Consider the following 26,068-nt stretch of genomic DNA (forward strand, 5'->3'; position numbering starts at 1 on the left):
CACCGTACACAAAAAGACCCAAATGAACAAAACCCACCCGTGTCCTAGCCAGAAAGTTAAAAATGGATTTCTGCAAGGTTGGGATGCAATAATCTTCAATTAAAGCTCCTCACTTAAAGGCACGGTTCTGCTCCCGGGATGCGCTTCCCTGCTGGGGCTTGCATTTTTTTCCTGGGCCCGCTCAGGCTGGAGGGTCTGTCCGACTCACGACTTTACCTGTGGAACTGACTTTAAGGGGCTGCTTTATTTCATGAAGAGATATTCGGGCCTCTGCTGTTTCTTCCCTGGTCAGTCCATAGGTTTGCAGGAGATCTAACAAAACGAGGTTGGCCCCTGGCACCAGGACGGAGACAAAGAGCCCACCCCCGCTCCGGTCATGCGCCCCTCCTGGAGCAGGGAGGGAAGCCCTGGCACATACTCACTTGTCCAGTCTTCTTCAAAGCAGTGCAGGAAGTGGAATCCCACCATGATGAGGGCGTGCAAGGAAATGAGAGCTATGTACATCTGCAACAGGAAAGCAGGGCAGACGCCACTGTTGTGAGAACCTTCTGGCTCTGTAGGCGCCTGGGATGGGGTGCTTGTAGCCTCCCACTCAGGAACACTCAGGCTGAGGGCTGAGCAGGAAGGGGCCGGAGAGCCACCTGGTGATTCCCCCCGCCCCCACCACCGACCCCCGCCCCTAGGTCGGAGGTGCACGGCCATTCCCTGGGGGCAGGTGGGACCTGAAGAGAAACCAGCACGTGTGACCAGGCGGGACCTGGGCTGTCCTGGGGGCTCTGTGCCCGCTGCCCTTGAAGGGACAGGGCACTGACTGCCTGTGGCCCCTCCAGCCCTCGATGCTAAATGCCCTCCACCTACCTGCCGCTGAGGGAGGGTGGCCACCTTCTTGGCTACTGAGCTCAGACACCAGGCCTGGGAGCCCAGAACACGGCCCTTTGCTTAGAGCTAATTTTCTGGAGGCAGTTTTCTAGACGCTCGAGGAAAGGGCATGGGAGTGGGCCGTGTGGAACCAAGGAGAGCTCTGGCAGAAAGGCAGAGGTCTACGTGGCCAGGCACCATCCTGCCAGCAGCAAGGCAAAGGGCGCGTGCTCCCCGCAGGGTGGGTCGGCGTTCGGAAGCTGACTTACTGTAAACAGGACGAAGTACTTCTGGTTGTTCTCGCCGACACAGTTATTGACCCAGGGACAGTGGTGGTCCATTTTCCGAATGCACCGCTTGCAGACGCTGAAAGAGCCGCGAGGCAGACCTTGAGGGGGGTCCCCACGGAGGCGGGAGGGCCAAGGGGACTCAGAACCCACGCTCCACCCCACTCCTCCCAAGTGGCGCTCGGGCGCCACAGTGTTTCGCTGTGTGTGTGCTGGAAGGGCCTGGAAGGGCCTGGAAGGCAGGGACGCGGCCCCTGAGGTCACAGTCATTCCAGACGGGGGCGCGCGGAGACGCCGAGGCCTCTTCTCTTGTTTCACAGAAAAAAAGGCTGGAACTGACTTGGCTGAGACGGACACTGCTCTCCTCAGGGAAGAGTGGGCTGAGACTTTGGTTTACTGAGAGGACAGAAAAAAGAAGCAGTTTCAAAAACCTGATGGGTTAGAGCTACTCCTAATTTCCCCCAAAGGCCAAAAAACCTAAGGGCGGGCCTGATGGAACTTGCCGGGGTGTGGCTGATGAAATAGAGACAGAGAGAGAGAGAGAGAAAGTGAGCACTTGAAGAGTTCAGAGTGGGGTCAAGAACAGTCTGTCACAGGGCTGCAGGAAGGCCCCCTCTCAGGATCTTTCAGCTCTAAGATAATAACCACTTAGCTGAAAATAGCAGAAGAGTCATCTGAGCTTAGGTATTGACCAGAAATCCCACTAATTTGCAAACAGTTATAAACTTGTTGCTGGGATAGTTTTTGGTCTGGGACTGTTTGAAGCTATGATATTTGATTAAAAAAAAAATGCCCTCCCCATTCCCCTTTGGAGGACACAAGTAAGAATCTGAAACAAGAGCACAAAGCTTAAATAGGGGCTCGAAAGCAGCTATTCCCAAAGCTCAAGTTCAGGAAGAGCCATCTGCCAACAGATGGACTCATTGAGAACCATTTCTTTTTCAATTCATTAAAATAGGCTCCGTGACAATTTATCTTGGGGGCATTATGTGTTCAAAACAGTTTGAAATACTGTAAATACAAGCTTGTTATATATATATTTTGAAAGGCCCTTAGTTCACACCAGCTTTTATTTCCACTAGTTTCCACAACCAACTTTATCTCAGGTTCTTACTGAAAGTGAGGGGGGGACAGGGGGGCGGAGGGGCTGCAGGAGATCTGTTCCCAGACTACAGGTCAAGAAGCACAGACCACTCTGAAAGGGGGAGCCGTGGCCTTTCCTAAACCCTGCACGAGCTCTGCTGGTGAGGCAGACCTCCCCCTGCTCGCCACCCGCCCACCCCCTCCCCACCCCCTCCCCACCCCCACCCCCAGGATGCATATGGAAAAGTGAGAAGAGATACTGGCTCAGACCAGCGGGGCGTCATGCTGGTCCTCACCCTCGTTCTTCCCACAGCTTCAGAGGTTCGTGATAACACAGGCCTATGGGAAATGAGCACATTTCGGAGTTGCTGGCCCAGCGCCAGAGTCTCCTTGGGAGCCAGAAAGGCAGGGTAAGAAAAGGATGCAGGAAAGGGCCATGGAGGGCAGTAAACAGAAAGCCAGGTGCCAGGAGCACCACCACCTGGTCAACCTCGCTCTCCCTCTGTGTTACCAATGTGGATGAATGAAAAAATGAGTAGGTTTTCCTTGTTCCCAGGGTACAGTCATGCAAGTCCCGATGAGCAGGCAGCAAAGCTCCCTGCGTCCTGGGCCTCATCCAACACATTCCCACCGTGGAACCATCTCTTCCACGTCCTTCCTCAGCTCTGGGATTTCTTAAACTCCTCCCCATCACGGGAACTCCTGAGGGTGGCCACCTCCCTGCTCTAGGCTCTTGAGCAGCTTCTCTTCCACTCACACTATTTTGTAAAAGGGATTTAAGGTGGGTGCTCCAAGACAGTGTTTGCTCAGCAGCAGAGAGGTGACAAAGCGCCTGGCATCCTCTGAGATCTGTCAGAGGCTAAGCGATTCTGTCCTTTGCTCTCCCCTCCCAGCCTCCGTGGAGAGACCAAGTGTGAATCTGGGAAGATGGGTTTCACCATGAGTGAGCCTCTCTGGGCAGTCAAATCAGAACACGGCTTGTCCTTCCGGGAGCAGGCAGGAACACAGCCACCGGAGAGCTGCAGGCGCTGTCTAGAGTGCTGGCCTCTGAGTTTCTTTCCTATCGGCAGAGACAGGACAGGCCAAGACGCTGCCTCCCCCTCTGGCTTACAGACTTGTTCAGAGGCGGGGCTCCTGGGTCGAGGGGTGGTGCCCGTGGGCGGGGAGGTCCATCCACACAGGAGGCTGGGAGGCTCTCTTTGGAGGCTGACAGACCCGCGGCTCAGGAACGCCCGGCCTGAGCGGCTCTGGGACTGGGGTGGGAGAGCCCCAGGGGCAAGGCCTGGGGTAGGTCTGCAGGGGGCCAGGTGAAGGATGCTCCAGGCCCCGGGGGAGACTGCTCTCACCTGCCTGGCTACTTCATCTCAGACACCAGCCATCAGGGGAGGAGGAAAAGACGTGGGCCTTCCACAGCCCCTGACACCCTGTGGGGGGCTTACACCCCAGAGCCAGCCTTCTGCCCAGTCCCCAGGGGCAGGAGGCTCCCTGGCATCCCTTCCCCCTGACACAGTGGCCACACAGGCTCCCAGAGGGTCCTCTCTCCATGCTCAGCTTTAACCCACCGCCCCTGGCTCCTCTCCTGCGCCAGCGTCAGTGCCTCCTGTGCGAGACGCTGCAGGCACAGGCACATCCTAAGCTCGCTATGGCAGTCGCTGAAAAGACCAAGGGTCCTCCCTGGGTGCTCCTGACTTCAGGGTCCCCCCGGTCCCTTCTGGTTTCAGATGAGGGAGGGGGCTTCTCCCCTCCTCCTCCGGGTTCCCTACCAGTGTCCATCCCCAAAGTGCTTCCCTGGAAAGCCTGGAAGAGCCCGACAAGCTCACTGGATCCCAGGCATTCAGGTTTCCTGGGGCTCGTGCCTCCTTCTCCAGGGAGACACAAGGGCCCTTCCTTGGCCCTCAGGCTCCAAGAAGCGGGCTGAGGGCTTCTGCCCGCCCTCCCTACAGCGGCACCCATCAAGCTGTACCTGTCCTGCCTGGGTGGTAAGCTACTGGGTTAGGGCCGTCTCCTCTCCACCACTACAGCCCAGAGCCAAGCTTGGGGTTAGCTTAGCAAGGGTCAGTGGACTGAAGGCTCTGACACTACAGATGGGGAAACAGGTCCCACCACCTCAGGCGGGGACCCCACAGCACAGAAGGAAAAAGCACACAGCTGGTAGGTACCGAGGGGACCATGCTCTGCATATAGGCTTTCATCTCACACCTCATTCACTGTATTAAAATTGTAAGCAAAAAAGGCATCTCCAGCATCCTGGTCCCAGCTCAGAAACAACTTAGGGCAAGGCTGTGCCCAAATGGGCTTCCCTGGTGGCTCAGATGTAAACAACCTGCCTGCCAAGGAGACCTAGGTTCGATCCCTGGATCGGGAAGATCCCCTGGAGAAGGGCATGGCTAACCACTCCAGTATTCTTGCCTAGAGGATTTCCTGGACAGAGGAGCCTGCTGGGCTACAATCCACAGGGTAGAAAAGAGTCGGACACAACTGGGTGAGTAAACAACAACAAGAAGTGCTCAAACAGGGCACGAGAAAGACCAAACAAGCTGGCAGGGGCCTAAGCAGCCCACGGCAGTCTCAGCCTGTGTGTGTGTCCGTGTGCATGTGTGTGTTGGGAGGTGGGGGGGAATATGAGGTTTCGCCGAGGTCAGACATCTCCATCTCCTTGTGCAAGAAGAACCTAACACATAAGTCTAACGCCCTGACCATCCATGTCAGCAATGACCTGCCCACCCCGAGGACTTCCACATGTTTCTGTGGTCCTCGATGTCAGGAAGAAAGCAGCCTGGCTGGAAGGAAGACCCACTCACAGACTACCAGGCTGGGAGGAACACCTACAAGTGAATGTCAGGGAATATGCATGGTACCCATCAGAGCTGAGGGCAAAGAGGTTTTAAATTCCACAAACTCTTCCGGGAGGAGAGGAAGCAGAGAGCTGGGCACAAACAGTGGCCCCTTCACCTGAGCAGGAGGACTGATGCCCACTCTCTCCAGCAGGGCCACAGGCCCCTCGGCTCCACCAGCCACAAACCCAGCTCTGTCTCGTGTGCTGGGGACTCTGCTCATCCGAGACCGTGGGTCCTTGGATGGCCTGGGCCACCACGAGCCATCACCAAGGAGTGGCTGTCAGCACACATTTCCCGACAGGAACAGGCCACGCACAGGCATCGTCACTAGAGTTTCTCTGAGTTTGAGCTTATCTGAGTCAGCGGCTCTTGTTTGACTCAGGCCCATTTGTTTACTAGCACTCAAGTACACCTCCCTCGGATCATCCTGCAGAGGGAGGGGTGAGGAGGGGGTGAGGAGGCGGTGAGGAAATGCCCGGTGGTGGGGAGGAAAGAGAAGAGGACCACTGTGGTCACCTGAGTGCTTTCTACAAAGCTCGCCTTTCCCTGTTTCTGGTCCAGCCTGTGTAAACCCAGCACATCCCCAGTGCTCACACATTCCTCCACTAACAGACAGATATTCATACTGAATCCTCTCGAGCTAGGAGGAACAACCCTTTTTATAAAGGAGGGAGCTGAGGCTCTGAGAGATGGTCCCCAGTGTGACCAGGACAGCACTGCCCTTCCAATGCTGACTGGAGCATCGCTCCACCACACCGGGATGCCCCAAGGAAGCACGACAGCCGGGAGGTGAAGGCAGCTGGCCTCCTAAGCCTCAGGCGGGCAGAAGGTGGCTAGGTGGTTGCCTCACTCTTAGAATTAGGTTCAAAGATCTCAGAAACAGATCTCAGATACAGATCTCAGAAACAAGCTGACCCAGCGACAGAAGACCCCACGGGAGATGGCAATTCCCATGGTCTCTGCCCATGCTCCTTGGCCCTTACCCGTGAGAAGTGGCAAGGAGCTGGGGAGGGCTCCAGCTCACTCTCCCAGACAGACGGAAAGACAGACAGCCTGAATTCCTCATCCAGGGAGAGCTGGTGCTATGGCAAAGCTATCTCTGGGGGTGACCACGGGAACAACGATGATGAGATGGGGTGGGCTGAGGTGCCCGGGACACAGCAGGTGTTGGGAGCCAACCACAGCACCTGGATGTGGAGACTGATTGCCTTCCTCCGAGAGGTGGGCAGCACGGCCCACACAGAAAAGCCACCTTTCACCACTCAGACCTCTCATAAAGCCCAGCTGCTTCCACAGCATGACTGACGATACCTCTGGACACTGGGAGGTGGTTCATTCCTCTGCAGCCCCTCCCCAGCCCCCCACCCCCACACTCATGTGAAAAATGGACCAAGTGACATGCCTGTATTCCTGTAATTTAGCATTAAAGTTCTCTTGTCATGGTGAAGCGCAATATCTAGTTACAAGTTTTTGTGGGTTTTTTTGGCATAGAAGACTCAAAAGAACAAAGAAATCTGAAAATCAAAAGGGAAAAATCTCCTTTATTGGCTGAATTCTACAACAGTCAGACCTCTACAAGTTTTCTTTATTAGAAAAGTCTTTCTTTTCCTTCAAGGATAACCTCTTTGTTTCCCTGTGGCCATCCACAGTAGCATGACCTGCCCACCCGGAGGACTCCCACGTACTTCCACGGCCCTCAATGCCAGGAAGAAAACAGGTGACATCTCCAATTTCTGTGAAACCGGACCTGCCCCTCAGAGATGTCAGGTACTAGACATGCCCAAATGACTTTCTAAAGCTTTCCCTCGTGCACCCTTCATACAGTAAAAAGCTGTAACATAGGAAGGGCAAGAATCTGCTCAGGTTCAGACCTGGACACAGAGCGGAGACAGGTGAGGGCCTGGGTGGGGCCCTCCAGCATGTGGAAGAGCCAGCTCCTGCGATATAGGTGTACTGGGCCCAAACCCAGCACCTTTCCCATACCTGCCCACCTGTGAGCAGGGCACATTCAGAAGCCCTGTGGGGGATGGCGCTCATGGGGGAAGTGTGAGGGCGAAGATGGGGGGAGTGTGAGGGTGCTCCTGGGGGTAGTGTGGAGGGCGATGGTGGGTGGAGTGTAGCGGGTGAATGTGTCGGGGGAGTGTGCGGACGGCAACGGCGGGCGGAGTGTGCGGAGGGTGCCGAGGGCGATGGCGCCGGGGGGATTGCGTGGACGGCGAAGGAAGCGGAGGAGTGCGCGGACGGCGAAGGCGGCGGGGGAGTGCGCGGAGGCCGACAGTGGGGGGGAGTGTCAGGGTGCCCGTGTGGGGAGTGTGGACGGCGACGCTGCGGGTCCCCCACGGGCACCCTCACACTCACCCCCACCGTTGCCCTCACTTCCCCACCACGCGCACGGACGGCGGGGGAGTGCGGAGTGCGACGGCGGCGGGGGAGTGTGGAGGGTGACGGTGGTGGGGGAGTGTGAGGGCGATGGTGGGGGGGAGTGTGGAGGGTGACTGTGGCGGGGGAGTGTGAGGGTGACGGTGGGGGGGAGTGTGGAGGGCGATAGTGGGTGGAGTGTAACCAGTGAATGTGTCGGCGGAGTGTGGGGACGGCAACGGCGTGGGGAGTGTGCGGAGGGTGCCGAGGGTGATGGCGGCGGGGGAGTGCGCGGACGGCGAAGGCAGCGGGGGAGTGCGCAGAGGGCGACAGTGAGGGGGAGTGTGAGGGTGCCCGTGTGGGGACTGTGGACGGCGACGCTGCGGGTCCCCCATGGGCACCTTCACACTCACCCCCACCGTCGCCCTCACATTCCCCACCACGGGCACGGACGGCGGGGGAGGGCGGAGGGCGAAGGCGGTGGGGGAGTGTGGAGGCCAACAGCGGGGTGGGAGTGTGATGGCGACGGTGGTGGGGGACTGTGAGGGCGACGGTGGTGGGGGAGTGTTAGGGCGACGGTGGTGGGGAGTGTGAGAGTGCTCGTGGGGGTAGTGTGGACGGCGATGGTGGGTGGAGTGTAGCCGGTGAATGTGTCGGGGGAGTGTGCGGAGGCTGCCGATGGCGATGGCAGCGAGGGAGTACACGGACGGCGAAGGCGGCGGGGGAGTGCGCGGAGGGCGACAGTGAGGGGGAGTGTCAGGGTGCCCGTGTGGGGAGTGTGGACGGCGACGCTGCGGGTCCCCCACGGGCACCCTCACACTCACCCCCACCGTCGCCCTCACATTACCCACCACGGGCACGGATGGCGGGGGATTGCAAAGGGCGACGGCGGGGTGGGAGGGTGGAGGGCGACGGCGGGGTGGGAGGGTGGAGGGCGACGGCGGGGTGGGAGGGTGGAGGGCGACGGCGGGGTGGGAGGGTGGAGGGCGACGGTGGTGGGGGAGTGTGAGGGCGACGGTGGGGGGGAGTGTGAGGGTGACGGCTGGGGGGAGTGTGAGGGTGCTTCTGGGGGTAGTGTGGAGGGCAATGGTGGGTGGAGTGTAGCGGGTGAATGTGTCGGGGGAGTGTAAGGACGGCAACGGCGGGCGGAGGGTGCCGAGGGCGATGGCGCCGGGGGATTGCGTGGACGGCGAAGGAAGGGGAGGAGTGCGCGGACGGCGAAGGCGGCGGGGGAGTGCGCGGAGGCCGACAGTGGGGGGGAGTGTCAGGGTGCCCGTGTGGGGAGTGTGGACGGCGACGCTGCGGGTCCCCCACGGGCACCCTCACACTCACCCCCACCGTCGCCCTCACTTCCCCACCACGCGCACGGACGGCGGGGGAGTGCGGAGGGCGGGGGAGTGCGGAGTGGACGACGGCAGGGGGGGAGTGTGGAGGGCGACGGTGGGGGGGGAGTGTGGAGGGTGACGGTGGGGGGGGAGTGTGGAGGGCGACGGTGGGGGGGGAGTGTGAGGGTGACGGTGGGGGGGAGTGTGAGGGTGCTCGTGGGGGTAGTGTGGAGGGCGATGGTGGGTGGAGTGTAACCGGTGAATGTGTCGGCGGAGTGTGGGGACGGCAACGGCGGGGGGAGTGTGCGGAGGGTGCCGAGGGCGATGGCGGCGGGGGAGTGTGCGGACGGCGAAGGCAGGGGAGGAGTACTCGGACGGCGACGGCAGCGTGGGAGGGTGGAGGGTGACGGCGGGGTGGGAGGGTGGATGGCGACGGCGTAGGGGGAGTGTCAGGGCGAAGGTGGTGGGGGAGTGTGAGGGTGACGGTTGGGGGGAGTGTGAGGGTGCATGTGGGGGTAGTGTGGAGCGCGATGGTGGGTGGAGTGTAGTGGGTGACTGTGTCGGGGGAGTGTGCGGACGGCAACGGCGGGCGGAGGGTGCGGAGGGTGCCGAGGGCGATGGCGCCGGGGGACTGCCGGCGAAGGCGGAGGGGGAGTGCACGGAGGCCGACAGTGGGGGGGAGTGTCAGGGTGCCCGTGTGGGGAGTGTGGACGGCGACGCTGCGGGTCCCCCACGGGCACCCTCACACTCACCCCCACCGTCGCCCTCACATGCCCCACCATGGCACGGACGGCAGGGGAGTGCGGAGGGCGTCGGCGGCGGGGGAGTGCGGAGGGCGACGGCGGGGTGGGAGTGTGGAGGGCGACGGTGGGGGGTAGTGTGTATGGCGATGGTGGGGGGTAGTGTGAAGGCGACGGTGGTGGGGGAGTGTGAGGGCGACGGTGGTGGGGGAGTGTGAGGGCGACGGTGGTGGGGGAGTGTGAGGGTGACGGTTGGGGGGAGTGTGAGGGTGCTCCTGGGGGTAGTGTGGAGGGTGATGGTGGGTGGAGTGTAGTGGGTGAATGTGTTGGGGGAGTGTGGGGAGGGTTCCGAGGGCGATGGCGGCGGGGGAGTGCGGGGACGGCGAAGGCAGCGGAGGCGCGCGCACAGGGCGACAGTGGGGGGGAGTGTGGTGAGGGTGCCCGTGTGGGGAGTGTGGACGGCGACGCTGCGGGTCCCCCACGGGCACCCTCACACTCACCCCCACCGTCGCCCTCACATTCCCCACCACGGGCACGGACGGCGGGGGAGTGTGGAGGGCGACGGCGGCGGGGGAGTATGGACGGCGATGGCAGGGTGGGAGTGTGGAGGGCGACGGTGGTGGGGGAGTGTGAGGGCGACGGTGGGGGGGAGTGTGAAGGGCGACGGCGGGGGGAGTGTGAGGGCGACAGCGGGGGGAGTGTGAGGGTGACAGCGGGGGGAGTGTGAGGGTGACGGTGCGGGGGGAGTGTGAGGGGGACGGTGGGGGGGAGTGTGAAGGGCGACGGCGGGGGGGAGTGTGAGGGCGACAGCGGGGGGAGTGTGAGGGTGACAGCGGGGGGAGTGTGAGGGCGACGGTGGGGGGGAGTGTGAGGGGGACGGTGGGGGGGAGTGTGAGGGCGACGGCGGGGGGGAGTGTGAGGGCGACGGTGGGGGGGAGTGTGAGGGTGACGGTGGGGGGGAGTGTGAGTGGGACGGTGGGGCGAGTGTGAGTGCGACGGTGGGGGGAGTGTGAGGGTGATGGTAGGGGGCAGGGCTGAGGAGGGGGCCGGGGCAGGGCTGAGGAGGGGGCCCGGGCAGGCCTGGCGTACCTGCAGTGGTGGGCTCGGTCAGGCTTGATGCTGCAGCACTTGGGACATTTGTACACCACCTGCCCGGGCTTCAGCTGTAAACTCTCGATGAACTCTTTAGTGGCATTTCCTTTGGGGACTGCCCCCTGTAAGGAAGAGAGATATCAAGGTCAGGCCAGGGGTTCCTCAGTTGTGACATACTGCGGAGGTGGCCGTCATTCGAAAGTAGCAGTTCCACACACGGGGACAGGGCATGTTCATGCCAACAACGTGTGGATTCCGTTCAGAGTTATGGCAACACTGACGATAAGAATTTACCTTGGGAAAATAACCCTAGGAAAAGTGAATAATTGTCCACACTGGACAGTTACATTGTTCCTGATGACCTTCTATTGCTATTTTACTAAAACTGTTTTCACTGAACGCATCCTTTCCTATGTATCGGTAAATATTTCACTGAGAATGTGACTCATCAACTACTATTTTGGTCTACATTAGATTTCCCAGGGACTGCTTCAGTTCTTGCGAATGTTCACTGGGGATTATCACATCAAACAGTCCAGTTTACTCAGGTCAAAGTGCACAGCTCTGAATGTTACTGGGTTCTGTTTAAAATGGGATCAAGTGTTATTTTCTTCTTTTCAGGACTGTTGTCATGGATTGGTAATCTGTGTTTAGTTCTTATGAATCCAAAAGAAACTGAGCCACTGCCCTCAAATATTCAATGTGCTCTTCACACCAAGATGCTGAAAACGTGACCCAGGAAAATGATCAGCTCTGTGGTGGTGGGGAGGCTGGGAGTGGAATGAAGTGGGGGTGAGGGTGGGACATACAAAGAAGCTAACCTGTCTTTGTAATTTTTGTTTTTAATTTACAAAGCTGGGAGGTAAACACACGAGTGGTCATCATATTATCCTTGATACCCTTTTGACTGTCTCAAGTATTTCATTTTAATTTTTTCTAAAAGTTCAAAAGAGAAGTAAAAAAAAAAAAAAAAATCTGGTCTTCAAAATACAGTCAGATGCCAGGAGAGCCCGCCACAGAAATTCCAAAAGCAAACCAACTTTGGTAGGCGAGGACTGCCTGGTACACACAGTGTCATTTAGGACAGAGTTGTCTGGACTCCCCTGGTGGCTCAGACAGTGAAAGAGTCTGCCTGCAATTCAGGAGACCCAGGTTCAATCCCTGGGTCGGGAACATCCCCTGGAGAAAGGAATGGCGACCCACTCCATTATTCTTGCCTGGAGAATTCCATGGGCAGAGGAGCCTGGTGGGCTACAGTCCACGGGGTCGCAGAGTTGGACATGAATGAGCAACCAGCAGTTGACATCAAATATGCCATAAAAGTACACAGTTATTGACACAGGAAACATCTATGATAGACTGTTAAAGGGAAAAGTAGATTCTCAAATAATATGTAGACTACAGACCCATTTTGGTAAACATCACACATGCACAAATACAGAAACACATGTGTGTGCCAAGTGTTAATGGTTATTTCATATAGTAAAATCACAGTAATTTTTAATTAACTTTTAACTATATTTCTTAAATATTCTAATATGAACATGTGGCTTCTACAATAAGGAAAAAAACTCATTTGAAAAACCAGGAAAAATAGATACTCAGGAAGGAGCTATCCAAAGCAGGAGTATGAGCAACTTTCCTGAATTTTGTAACTGAGATGCTATGAGGTGTCTCATCCTGAGACAGCTGAGTGTCCCCCTTAAGGCACCAGTGGAGCGTCAGGGTCTGGAAGTCTTCAGAGGCAAACCAGGGCCCAGACCACCCTGATGGACTTTGAAAGGGGCCTGGGAAGGGCGGTGACCCAGGAAGAAAGATTGCAGGGAACCCCAGAGGACTGTATTTTAAATTCTCTTTAATGTAAAAAAGCAACTGAGTTTGGGCAATCACGTGACCTTTCATGGATCCTGAAGCCAAAGAATCACATCTGGAAGTCACTGTTGTCACGTGTACGAGGGAAAAGCACTAAGGAACATCGTCTCCCCAAGGAGATGAGGCAATGGGGCTGTTTTCCTAAATGAAAGTCGCTTTTTCACCCCCCCTCCCCACCCAGGTCCAGCATTGAAGGTCCCTGCCACCAGAATTTGCTGTAAACCTCAGGAGACCCCTCTCCCCCCATAAAGGCTACAAGAGCTTTACACCACCAACGGCACCTGGAGCTGTCTTTTGGTCTTCTCGTTATCTCCTGCTATTCCAGACCCCAGCCACAGAAACATCGATTCAAGAGCACAGCCTTTTTTCCAAAGGTTTCCCCTCCATGGAACTGCCTCTGCACACATCTCCTTGAAGGCACACTCCCATCCAGGAAAGACCCCACACACCCAGGAAGCCTCCCTCACAGAGCTAGAGATGAGCTGGACCACTCCCAGAGCTGAGGGATCCGCCTTGCTCCCTTTCTCTGTCCTTCTTTGAAAAACAAACAAACAGGCTCTTCTGGGCTCATGTCCGCAGATTTCAGAACATACTAGTTCATGGTAAGGAAGTTTGTTCCGCGGAGTTGGAAGGCCCGCTGAGACATTTCTGCCACGGTTGTCACACGTGCACTAAAAGAAACACCCTGTTTGTCCATCTGCCACTTACATCTCACAGGGATGGCTCAAAGCTTCCACGTCACTGCACCTCAGCAGAGCAGCAATACTGGTTCATGACTTTTAAAAATGCAGAGAGAAGAGAAAATGAAAACGGGGAAAACCCACCCCTCTGATTCTATCATCCAAAGATTAGGACTGTTAACATTTTGGAGTATGGTCTTCCAGTCTTTTCTCCTTGTACATAATAAGCTTTGCAGGCTAAGTCGCTTTGGTCGTGTCCGACTCTTTGCCACCCCATGGATAGTAGCCCACCAGGCTCCTCTGTTTCATGGGATTTCACAGGCAAGAATACTGGAGTGGGTTGCCATGGCCTCCTCCAGGGGATCTTCCTGACCCAGGGATCAAACCTGTGTCTCTTATGTCTCCTGCATTGGCAGGCAGGTTCTTTATCACTAGTGCCACCTGGGAAGCTCACATCTAAGTAAGTAAAGTTGCTCAGTCGTGTCCGACTCTTTGTGACCCCATGGACTGTAGCCTACCAGGCTTCTCCCATGGGATTTTCCAGGCAAGAGTACTGGAGTGGGTTGCCATTTCCTTCTCCAGAGGATCTTCCCCACCCAGGGATCAAACCTGGGTCTCCCGCATTGTAAGAAGCTCACATAATAAGCTACAAACACTTTTTAAAAAATCTATACACCCATAGAAAATGCTCATAAGCGTCTAAAACAGATTTTATCCTGCAGTGGAATCCATTTGAATCTGGGGGCAGGAGGCATGACACTCCATCATCCATTCCCTTCAGTGGCTAGCCCAAACTTCCAGTACCTTCCTCGATCCCTACTCACTTCCCTTTCCATGTCAGAGGAAACGGAGGCTGCTGAAGTAACCCCCTCCAGACTCCTCCTCTCCCCACCCCCATCCCTGGACCCGGAGGGGCTCATCCGTCCACCTCGGAGCTTTCCCTTCTTTGAGCTCTTGGAGCAGGCTCCACGCTCTCCCAGTAACAGCTAAGCTTCTCCGGGGTTGTGTGCACTGCGCTCTGCTCACCTCTGACTGTTTCACGCTCTCTGGCCCCTACTGCCTCCATAACAGGGAACCGCTCTCACCAGGTCAACGAGCAACCCCCTGTGGCCAAGTCCAAACGTCAGTCCTCTGCCCTCTCTTACCAGACCCTCCCTGGTCACTCTCCTGTGGCTATTCCATGCCCTTGGGGTCTCCACCCTCTGGACCTGGGTGTTCCTCGCAGCTCCGCCAGCTGCCCTCATCCCCATTCACCCTGCACTCCCCAGACAACCTTCCTGGCCACCAGCTCCAACTCGGACCTCTTCTGCAGCTGAATGTGTTTCTACCTGGTTGTTCAAAAGTATTCAGACAAAATAATCCAACCCCTTCCCCTCCTCCCAATTCAACCTGCTAGAACTGACCCCACCACTTCCTCCCCAAACTCTCCTTACCATTTTCCCCTTCCTGGCCCATGGGACACCCATCTGCCCACTAGTCCTCCTCACTCTTCTAACCTTCCGCCCCACACTCCCACCCACTCCAAGTTAACGTGGCCCCGTATTACGCCCCAACTCCAATATCCTCCCCTCCACGCCATGCTCACGGCCTTAGCTGAGCCCCATCACCGTGTGTCCCAGATAGGAGAGTCCCCAGGTCTGCCTGCCTCCAGGCTCTCCCTTGCATCAGGCAGCCTCACCTCTATGCCTCCCCCTAACTGATTTCCAGAGTCAACTTTCTAAAACATGAATCTGATCATGTTCTTCCCTTTGCCTAAAAAAAGCCTTCCCTGGCTCCCCAGAGCCCTCACGTGGTACAGAGGCCAAGCTCCTGGGCAGCGCCCAGGTAAGGTCACTGAGACCCAGGCCTGAACCACCCCTTCAGTGTCATCTCCCTCCCCTGAGAGTCCCAGGCCCTGGACGGGTCCTCCAAAGCTCTGTGCTCTCCAAGCCCTCCTCTTGTGCCCTCGGGGGCCCAAATCAGCACCTCCCCTCCCATCTCTCAGGCTCGTCCCTGCCTCCGGCTTCTGTGTTAGTCACTCAGTCGTGTCCGACTCTTTGTGGCCCCGTGGACTATACAGCCCACCAGGCTCCTCTGTCCATGGAATTCTCCAGGCAAGAACACTGGAGTGGGGTGCCATTTCCTTCTCCAGGGGATCTTCTGGATCCAGGGATCAAACATGCATCTCCTGATTCAGCAGGAAGATTCCTTACCGCCTGAGCCACAAAGGGAGCCCTGCGCCTGCCCCAAACCTGGACCACACCCTCTGCCTTCAAACGGCTCCAGGCTACGCCCGGGACAGTGCCCATCACTCCGCCTTTGTGCTACCACAGCCTCTATTTGTCTCTAACACCTATCACTTAACTATGCACGGATCTCTCCTACATGACTGTAAATTCCTGGAGGACAGAGACAGTGTCTTTAATCTGCAGCCCAATGAATTGCCCAGGGCCTGGCAGGGAGCAAGTCTTCAATAAATCCAAGCTGAGTTAATAGTGATGATATAACAGACATTTATTGATTGCTTCTATGCCAGGCACACTTCCAAGGGCTTCACTGTACACAGTCAATTAATTCTGACAATAAACCTATGAGGGAGAGACTATGACATTCCTCATATTATAGACCCGGTAACTAAGGCAGAAAAGTTAAGCAAGTTTCTGAAATCGCGTGACTAATAAGTGGCAGAAGCAGGATTCAGACCCACATCCAGAATCTAATGGAAATCAGCTCTGAATATTCATTGGAAGGACCGATGCTGAAGCTGAAGTTCCAATACTCTGAGCACCTGATGTGAAGAACCGACTCACTGGAAAAGACCCTGACACTGGGAAAGATCCATGGAGTTGCAGAGTCAGACACACAACTGAGCGACTGAACAACAGTCATCAAAAGACAACTTATGTATTCATTAGATATTTCTATTAACTGATCGAAGAGATCAAGATTTGCCTTGATGCCATAACACCATTCCCCTGCTAAGAACTGTCTCACTAGACAAACATTAAGACTGAAACAAGACCCCAAATGATAAGGCCTACTTTAATCAGTATGCAGGATAATATGATGATATAAAAAGGACAGACTTGGAAAGCAGAGGAGAAAGGTTACCAAGAGGCACAAACCATTCATCTCAGGCAACAAGTACGAAGACGTGCTTATGCGGTCTCAGGACCCACTGATCGCAGCCCCTGCACACCGGCTGGTCTGGGCAGGCTCTCTGCCCCTACCAGGAACAGGTGACCAGCCCCAGCCTGCGCCACAAGACCACCTGTCTCCTCCACAGAGAGGCGGGGGCGGGGGGTAACCCCCACATCGGTCACTCTCTTCTCTCTGGAGTTACAGATTTTCCAGCTGGCATTTATGGATTACTCAGAGGCAGGCATGAGAAGCTGCCAAGCACGAAGGAGAATGTAGCTCCCTCCTCAAGCGAACCCTGAGGCAAGTCCCTGACCCCACCCAGGCAAAGTGCCAGCGCCTGGGGGCCAAGTGTGCAAGGCCCTTCTCTGGCTGCGTCTGGCACTCAGCTCCCACACACAGCACACGGCACTCTGGGGCGGCCCCGCGCTTCTCGTCCCGTGTTTCCACGGGCCTGACATCATCCTGCCAAGGCGTGAGCCTGAGCAGACCCTCATTAAGCTCACTGAGAGACTCCAGAAGGCACGAGCAGCCGCATGCCGCAGTGAGGCCCGTTATTCCAGTTTCGGCAGCTGAAACTCCAGTGGCAGGCCTGTGGTGGTTTCAGAGGGTCAGGTGAGGTCCATTCATAAGCAGGTGTTCACAGGGTGGGGTCCAAAGGCAGACAGGGGCACCGGCAGGCAGACAGAGGACTTCTCTTTCCCTTCACAATGTGGTTAAACCGAACTGATTTCTAGTTCTCTTCTTCTCTAATCTCAGATTTGAGGTAATTTATGAGGAGGCTAATAAACAATTAGGTCCAAAGAAAGGAAGGGGGGGGGGGGGAAGGTAACTGATCCTAAGGTTGCTACAACTGCTGTGATCATGTAGTATACGGGGCTTTGGGCTCCCAGAGACAGGACAGAAGGAAGCCAACTCTCAGCTTTAAGCATCTGCTGGGAGACAGGCACTGTCCCAGACCTGAAGTTACTATTTTTTTGGCTGCACTGGGTCTTCGTTGCTGTGCATGGGCTTCTCTAACTGCGGCGGGTAGGGGCTCCTCTTCTTTGTGGTGTGGGGGCTTCTCACTGCAGTGCGTGCGTGCGTGTGTGCTAAGTCACTTCAGTCCTGTCTGACCCTGCGACCCCATGGACTGCAGCCCACCAGGCTCCTCTGTCCAGGGGATTCTCCAGGCAAGAAAACTGGAATGGGTTGCCATGCCCTTCTCTTGGGAACCTTCCCGACCCAGGGATCGAACCCGCATCTCCTATGCCTCCTGCACCGGCAGGCGGGTTCTTTACCACGAGCGCCACCCTGGAAGCCCGCTCCTTGCAGCGGCTTCTCTTCCCATGGAGCACAGGCTCTATGGCGTGCGGGCTCAGCAGCTGTGGTGCGCGGGGCTCAGTTGCCTCGAGGCACGTGGGGGTCTCCTCCAAGCAGGGATCGAACCCATGTCCCCTGCATCGGCAGGCAGATTCTTAACCACTGGACCCCCAGGGGAGCCACCCAGAACTAAATTTTAAATGGAATCCTTCAGAATTCCTGAGGATTCCAGCATTCCCAGGATGAGTACTTCTAACAGGAAGAGGACGGGTGGTGAAATCGGGATGGGGCAGGGAGAGAGAAGGGGCCGAGATAAGAGTTGGAGTCTGGGCTGTCTTCAAGGGGCGGCCTCCTCTGGGCCAGCGACGCCACTCCAGACCTCTCTACGTCTTAAGTGTTTTAGGAACACAGAGAGCTCCTCTGAGGACATGGCTCAGTCTCAGGGCGGGCACGGAGTGGGCGCCTGAGAGCAAACACCAGTCTGACATGTGCGCCAGCCCCGCCCGCTCCAGCCAGCACAGTGGCCAAGGAGGCTCGGGCCCTCCGGTCACCTGCCTCCCTCCTCCTCCTCACAGGCCCAGCCTTCTCACCCCACTGCTCAAAGGGGAGCTCCGCCTCCAGGTCATGTCTTTCTTCCCTTTTCTGTTCAAGCTCTCTGCGGACCTGTTTACAACCACGTTGGAGTCAGTGACTGCTACATGGTCCAGAAAGCTGTAGTGGTTGCGACCTGCTCTGATGCTCCATTTGGAATAAGAACTTCAGAGCTCAAAGTGGCACCAGTAACTGGGGGGAGACTATAGGAGGGTTTTTTGTTTTCTCTTACTAGTAATACTAACACACCAAAATGATACATAATACATACATTGTTATACACTGTTTATGCCTTAGGATGCAAGTTTTTCTGACCAATATACAATATATACATTATGATACACTGTTTATAACCTCTGGGCATAAACTTTTCTGAAAAATTATACACAGCATGAATTGACCTACAAGACAATATAGCTCTATAGGAAACTCCATAGAATCCTGAAGTGATATCTTTCTAAAACCAGACTCTGCCTGCAGTGTTAATAAGCCCCTATTGTCTACTTCCAAGGTGAGATCTGGGCCTCCAGCTCCATCCCTTGGAACCCGGCGTGGGGGTGTTCCCAGGGGCTCTGCAGTCCACCTGTCTCTCTTCTGCATGCAGGGTTTCACACGAGACGTCACCAGCTGGGAGTGGGACAGGCAGGCGGCAGCATGAGGAGCCTGAGCCAGGGCAGGTCCGCAGGACATGCTTTGAGTTGCTCTCCTTACGGCTATAGGTACATATTTGACAGAGGCTTTATTACTTGCTTGCCCAGTTTTCTTTGGGGCCAACGGCAAGACACACTTCTGAAAAGCTGGGTGGTATCTGGGATATGACAACTCCGGCTCTCAAGCGTTTGGGGTTGGAAGCCGAGCAACATGCCAGTGAGGCTCATTCTCTCCTGCATCTGACTGCCAGGGGCCAGACTGAAGAAGACCTTGGAGGGGGCACCATGCAGGGGTTAAAGAACACACGCACGTGAGTGCAGCAGGAATGCCAGGGCGGAAGCCTCTTCTCCCTCCCGCCTGACATCCAACACCTTCTATTCACAGAAGCCAGTAACTTCCCTGCACACTCTAGGGTCTGACCCCTAATCCCCACCAGCCCCAGACCTGGTTACCTATTGCCCACCTGGCGTCCCTGCTAATACGTAATAGATCTGCAGTTTGGCCAGAACAGAAGGCTTGCTTTCTCCTCCAAAATCTGTTCTCCCCCAGCTCTCCCATCCAACAAGGGGCACCAGCAGATCTCCCAGGTGCTCTGGCCAAGACTATGGAAGGCACTCTCCCTGGTCCCTCATGCTTTCTGCCACTCTGGAGGTTCTCAGATTTAGCTGAATAGGAGGGACGACTGGGAGTATTAAATCACCCCAATCCCAGGGCCCCACCCCAGACCAATCAAAGTAGAATCTCTGGGGGCGGGCCCACAGCATCAGTACTTTTCAAAAGCTGCCCAAGGGGATTCTAATGTGCGGGCAAACCTGAGCATTAATGGCTTCAAACATATTCCGAGTCCAACAGCTTCTCTTCCCCCCACCTCACTGCTCCCACCTTGGTCTGAGCCGCAACCATGTCCTGCATGGCCCACTGCCATAGCTCTCAGCTTCCTGCCTCTCCCGGCTCCACCTCAGTTCCCCCATCGCAAGCCAGGCAGTACCCTTTTCAAAACCAGGTCACACCATGCCTCTCAGATGGCTTCTCACTGAACTGACGAGAGAGACCAAGGTTCTCACGAGGCCCACAGGCCCTACCCAGCCTGGCTGCCGCAGCCCTTCCCGCCTCTACCAGCCCCTCTCACCCCACTCACCACACTCTGGTCACCCTGGTGTGAGTCCTGTTTCTAAACGTGCCGACCACGCTCCTGTCTCTGGGCCTCTGAGCACTGCTTCATGTCACTCAGGCCTCAGGGACCCTTCTCAGATCACCTTCCTCCAAACGGTCCTGCTTCCCTCCAGAAAAGCCACCCACCAGAGCCCCTGGATCTTTAAAAGCCCTTTTCGCTTCCTGGAATTTCTTTATTCCTTAGCTTATCCTTCACTGCCCGACACCCGAGGCTGGGAGGTGGGCGGGAGGGCAGGGACCGCGGTCTGCTTTGCTCACAGCTGAGCTGGCTGCTTAGAAGGACCCTGCATATGGTAGGCACCCAACCCGCACCGGCATTCACTTGACCCCACCCCACAGCACCCCCTCACTGCTGCCAGGGTGATCCTTGTACAGTGACAACCTGAGCTCATCACTCCTGTGTTTCAAATCCTCAGGGGCTCTCGAGGGCCCCCATTATGCCACTCCTACCCCACTTCTTTGGCACTCTGGCCACGTGACCAACCCAAACCCATCCTCCTGGGTTCTCTCCACTCCAGACCAGCACACCCCAGCACTCGGGTGTCTCTGTGCGCGCTCTGCGCTCCCTGTGCCGGGAACGCCCCCGCGCCCTCCGCCTTCCCTGCCCTTGTCCACGGCTCTGCTCAGAGCTGGCCTGGGCGCCGCCTCCTCCAGGCAGCCCCCCGCCCCCTTCCCAGGCTGGTGAAGTCTCACTCCTCCACACCCACTCGTGCTTCCTTCTGTCGCAGCCTTCATCACACAGGGTGGACCTCACCTGTCAGGGCACCGTGGGGAAAGGAAGTGTGCCTGGGGCCCAGCAGACACCGGAACTATAAGCTGAGACTAATAACGTCTTTTAGTCTTGTGTCCCCAATAGCAAGGGCATCAGGAAAATCTGTGAATGAGCCCGTAAGCTGTTTCCAGTATGGTCAAGTTGATGCTGCTGGGAAAACTGCTCATACCCTTGTGTTTGGGGCACTTATAACCTTATACTTCATTCCCTTTAGGTGACAATTGTTCCAGCAAGCCCATGAGCAGTGCTAACACTGGGTCCGCAGGCCTCTGCCTGCCAGTGTGTGCCATCTCCCCAGGCGCATGTGCCGGCAGAGTGCCATCTGGGCCAGGCACTGACTTGTGATCGAGGGGCAAGCAGCTCTCCCCAGGGACGGATTAACGATCCACCCCCCACCCCCCACCCCCGCCCCCCACCCTGAACCAGCAGGAAGTGGAGCCCTTCAAGAAGTGAACTAGTCCAGGACCCAGCGCTTTCACTATGCCTTCCCTGGGACTCACAGAAAGAAATGAGATCTGTGTGGCCAGGGCCACTGCCATGCGGAGTGCTTTCCCTTTCTTAATTTAAACACACTCGTCCCACTACTGAGACAATTAAGCCACAGGAGGTCTTTATCAAATAACGCACTCTCCTGCTTTTCCCATACACAATAATGAGCGGGAACGGAGGATTTAATACCAGGGTAGGCAACACACAATAGCCACTTGCACAGCCTGGTATATTTAGCCAAGTCCTTGGGCAGAAAACCGCAGCTTTACCCACAGATATGCACTGAGAGATGCCTGCCACGGCCTGAAACAGGCCTGTCCAGCTTTTCAGGAAAAGACAAGCCTCGTCCAAGCGAGGTAAAGGCCACTGCCATGCAGGTTTCTGGGCCTCGGTAGGGCTTTAATTTCATTTCCACCGAGCACCAGCCCTATCTTCACTAGGAGGCCCCAATCCCACCCAAGCAGCAGCGTGCTTTCTGCTGGGATCATCCGGCCCCAGCCTCGTGGGGCCCTCCCCATGTCTTTCTAACCAGAGGCGAGGCTTGCCCTGGCCAGACCCCTCCCAAGGCAGGCTCCATTCATGCAGACACCCATGTATAGAAAGTATCATTCAACCCAGACAGGCCATGGCACAGACGGGGTCCCCTTGGCGGGGCCCCAGTCCACTTCCCCACCCCCGTGGGAAAGAGAACAGGCCCTCCTATTCTCCGCGTTCCCAAGCTCAGGGGGGCACATGCAGGCTGCAGCCATGCCCGGGTCAGAGGAGGAGAGTGCGGGCTGGTGAAAACGAGCCCAGACATACTCACGGGGTCCGTCAGCATGGCCCGGCAGTGGGAAGCCAGGGCCAGGAAGGCCAGCAGGTTGAACACGAGTCCGTTGATGACGCTGTACACGTAGTCCCGGGACGGGATCAGCATGACGAAGAGGACCACGAACTCCGCGTAGAGGACCAGAAACCAGGTGACGATGGCACAGGCGATGCCGCAGCCGTCGCGGATGAACCACATCGTTCCCGCGGGACGGGAGTGGGGAGGCGGGATGCACTTCTCCGGCTGGAGGTACTCCGGTTTCCGCTCAATGTCTCGGAAGTGGTGGGTGGGGATAAGCATCATAAGCTATTCTGTCCATACTGGCATCTGGAAGAGAGAGGGAAGGATCCGGAAATGGCGGCGTGGTCTGGTCGTCTAGGAGACTTGACGAAGCTACCTTTCCCAAGGGAGCCATGAGGATCTGGGTGTGAACTTCTTATCGGAAAGCTGCCTACACATTCAGTTCATTTCCAACGTTGAGTTCTCGTCCCCACTCCTGAGAGCTAAGTTAGCCTCTGTGAGACAGGGACGCCTTGCCCAAAGCCTTCACGTGACAGATACAGAAAGGCGGGAGAGCTCGAAAAGGGCAAACGCCGAGCTTCCCTGGTGTTCCAGTGGTAAAGAACCCACCTGCCGGTGCGGGAGACCGGGGTTTGACCCCTTGTCTGGGAAGATCCCACATGCTGCGGAGCAACTACGCCCGTGGAGCGCAGCTGCTGAGCCTACACTCTAGGGCCCAGGAGCCGCAACTACGGAAACCCATGTACCTTAGAGCCTGTGCTCTGCAACGAGAGAGGCCACTGCAGGGACACCCGGGCACTGCAACTAGAGAGCAGCCCCAGCTCGCCACAGCTACAGAGAGCCCGCACAGCCAAAACTACATTAAAAAAAAGGCAAAGACCTCACCCAAGGTCAGCCAGAGCAGCAGGCGCACACACAGCACACCAGATGGCAGGCAGGACTAATAGACAGATACATTCAAATTCTGACCTACAAGACAAGAGGTAGGGGTGGGTGGTGGAGTACCAGGCCCTCCGAGAAACTCTTCATCAGTAACACTGCTGCCTCTACACTGCGATGGACCCAAGGCTCACGCTGAGGCTCTTTGGGTTTGAGTAGGAGGACAGAAGGCCTAGGGTTAAGCTGCTCTAACTTACTGTAGTGCATTAGCCGATAATAAAGGCACGGCACTCAGCAGCACGGGGAATGTTCTAGAAACAAGCCAAGCTTTTTTTTTTTTTTAGCCCTCTGGCCAAAATGGCTAATTTTCCAGGGATGAGAGACTCTCTCCGAGTTAGGCTCTACCTGTGGTAACGGAGCAAAGTGTAGGAATGCTGGGCAGCGAGCCCAGAGGTGTTTCCCCACCACCAGCCCCAGGCCCCTCCTCGGGACAGGGTGGGTGTGAAGGTCCAGGCAGCTGGAGATGCCTGTTACATGCACTATGGACCGTAAGACCCTGCACACATCATAGACGGTGTGCACGTCCTCTCTCTAGGAAAGATGTCCATTCCTTCAGAAGTATGTGCTCAGCAAGATGACCGCTCTCTCAAGGCTCCAGCCAAGTCTCTGGAGACAGCCATGAAATCACCAAGACTTGGTAACTGAAGTCTATCTGTCCGAGGCGTGTGCTGCAAGACAGCAAGTCCAGACTCCCCTCCTCCGGTTCTTTATCTTATACTCTGTGGCATGTCACTTCACCCACCAGGTTTCTCAGAAGCCGTGGTGGCCTCCAGTTCTCTGCCAGAAGGAGGAGCCGAGGGAAAACCACCGCAGAGCACAGTCTACGAGGCAGGCAAGCGACACCTCCGTCTGCAGAGAACTTGAGTCCCTTCACAGCAGAGGAGAGCCCTTCACGGCGGCGCTGGCTCTGTCTGCTTCCCTGAAGGACAAGAGCGAGCTCGAGATGGCTCTACTGGTCCTCCTCGCCCTTTGCCCAATTTTCCTCCTTCCTCGACTGCCCTCACCCCCAGCAAAGAAAGGATCTGAAGCGAATACAGTACTGTCATGAAAAGTAAGGACGTGTCCAGAAAGCTGAGAGGGGAGAACAGTAACTCTGACTCAAGTGACAGACATTTCAGAGTCAAAAGTTGCATAGACTAATAGTGAAAGAATAAGGCCAGGGCCTCCCCTCCCAGGCTGGCAGAGAATTAATGGCTGAAAGGCAGTTAAATGTGGATTGTGTGCTTGTCCAACAGAACAGTGGAAAAAAAAAATTATTAAAAAAAAGGGAACACTGACTCAACAAATATTCAGAGTGACTATCACATTCAACCAGAACTTTCCAATAATGCAACCTTGTGCTCTTCACAAGATAGTGGTAATCGGTGTTGCCAGGGATAACTTGGAGGCATCAGAAATGCAGGGGTACCGTCTGCAGCACCAAATTGAAGGACAGCAGGAGACTGAGAACCGGGGCTGCAGGGACCTGACCCATAGCAGGGAGATTCTAAAATTCTAAACTCTGTATGACCCAAACCCGACAAACGAAAAACTGAAATTTCATCATGATTCAAAAGATGATCAAGGCTCACCATTTTGACAACATCCAAATGCAAGTGTTCTCCTGGTTTTTCCTGTTGCCATACTGATTTGTATGCATATCGCCCAGGCCCCCACGATTGCTGTCTAAGCTCTAAACCAGTAGGGCTTTATTGGACCACCGCCACACTATTTGATTACACATATTATAGGGTCTATGTCTGTTCTGCATTATAATGGCAAGGCTGAGTAGCTGTGATGGAAAGACTCATTAGCTTCAAGTATTTACTCTGGCTCTTTACAGAAGTTTGCTGGTTCTGGGATAGTTGTTACCGAAAAAAATACATTTTACTTTATTACGCTATAAGAAAGGCAAATACTACATTTCTTTACAAATTGAACATCTGTGACAACCCTGTGTTGAGCATGTCTATTGGTGTCATTTTTCCAACAGCGTCCACTCACTATGTCTCTACACTTTCGTAATCTTCGTGACATTTCAAGCCTTTTCATTATTATTTTATTGCTATGGTGATCTGAGATCAGAAATCTTTGATATGACTATTTTATTGTTTCAGGGCAGCAATGAACACCCCCCCATATAAGACGGCAAACTTAAATGGTGAGCGCGCTGGTGTTCTGACTGCTCCACGACGCCACTGTTTGCCTCTCTCTAACTCTCCCTGTGATACAATAATTCCTATTCCCTGAGATACAATAATATTGAAGTCAGGCCAATCATTAAGCCTCCAATGGCCTCTAAGTGTTCAAATGAAAGGAAGAGTCACATGTCTTCTCACTTTAAATCAAAAGCTAGAACGATTAAGCTTAGTGAGGAAGGCATTTCGAAAGCTGAGACAGACTGGAAAGCTAGGCATCTTGCATGAAATTTAGTCAAGTTGTGAATGCAAAGGAAAAGTTCTTGAAGAAAATTAAAAGTGCTACTCTAGTGAACACACAAATGATAAAAACGCGAAACTGCCTCACTGCCAAGGTGGAGAAAGTTTTAGTGCTCTGGATGGAAGATCAAACCCCCCATAACATTCCTGCAAGCAAAAGCCTAATTCAGAGCAAGGCCTTATCTCTCTTCATTTCTGTGAAGGCTCTGAGAGGTGAGGCCGCTGCAGAAGAAAAGTCTGAGCTTGGTAGAGTTTGGTTCATGAAGTGTAAGTTAAGAAGCCATCTCCATAACATAAACGTGCAAGGGGAAGCAGCAAGTGCTGATGTGGAAGCTACATCGGCACGTTATCCAGAAGATCCAGCTGAGGTAATTCATGAAGGTGGCTACACTAAAGAACAAATTTTCAGTGTAGACAAGACAGTCTTCTATTGGGAGAAGATGCCATCTAGGACTTCCTGTAGCTCAAGAGGAGAAGTCAATACCTCACTTCAAAGCTTCCAAGGACAGGCTGACTCTCTTGTCAGGGGCTAAGTAGCTGGTGACTTAAAGTTGAAGCCAGTGCTCATTCGCCATTCTGAAAACCCCAAGGTCCTTAAGACTCACGCTGGATCTACTCTGCCTGTGCCCTATAAATGGAAACAAAGCCTGAGCGGC

At 55.4% G+C, this 26,068-nt stretch overlaps 1 protein-coding gene across 9 annotated transcripts in view; it reads right to left on the reverse strand.

Annotated features, from left to right (window-relative positions):
* The window catches only part of ZDHHC3 (zinc finger DHHC-type palmitoyltransferase 3), a 62,404-nt gene that overhangs the window by 19,410 nt on the left and 16,926 nt on the right, over nucleotides 1-26,068 (reverse strand). For 7 of the 9 annotated variants that reach the window (XM_020872631.2, XM_020872629.2, XM_020872630.2 and 4 more), the window contains 5 exons: nucleotides 22,033-22,362; nucleotides 10,578-10,702; nucleotides 1,128-1,224; nucleotides 423-504; nucleotides 217-312 (listed from right to left, as the gene is read on the reverse strand). In XM_020872631.2, coding sequence (XP_020728290.1) covers nucleotides 217-312; nucleotides 423-504; nucleotides 1,128-1,224; nucleotides 10,578-10,702; nucleotides 22,033-22,338 — 706 coding nt within the window. In that variant the 5' untranslated portion in view covers nucleotides 22,339-22,362. The remainder of the gene's footprint in view (nucleotides 1-216; nucleotides 313-422; nucleotides 505-1,127; nucleotides 1,225-10,577; nucleotides 10,703-22,032; nucleotides 22,363-26,068) is intronic. The other 2 variants (XM_070463410.1, XM_020872637.2) reach the window with 1 other exon arrangement.

This window comes from Odocoileus virginianus, unplaced genomic scaffold (assembly GCF_023699985.2).
Source record: "Odocoileus virginianus isolate 20LAN1187 ecotype Illinois unplaced genomic scaffold, Ovbor_1.2 Unplaced_Contig_2, whole genome shotgun sequence".
Taxonomy (NCBI): Eukaryota; Metazoa; Chordata; class Mammalia; order Artiodactyla; family Cervidae; genus Odocoileus; species Odocoileus virginianus.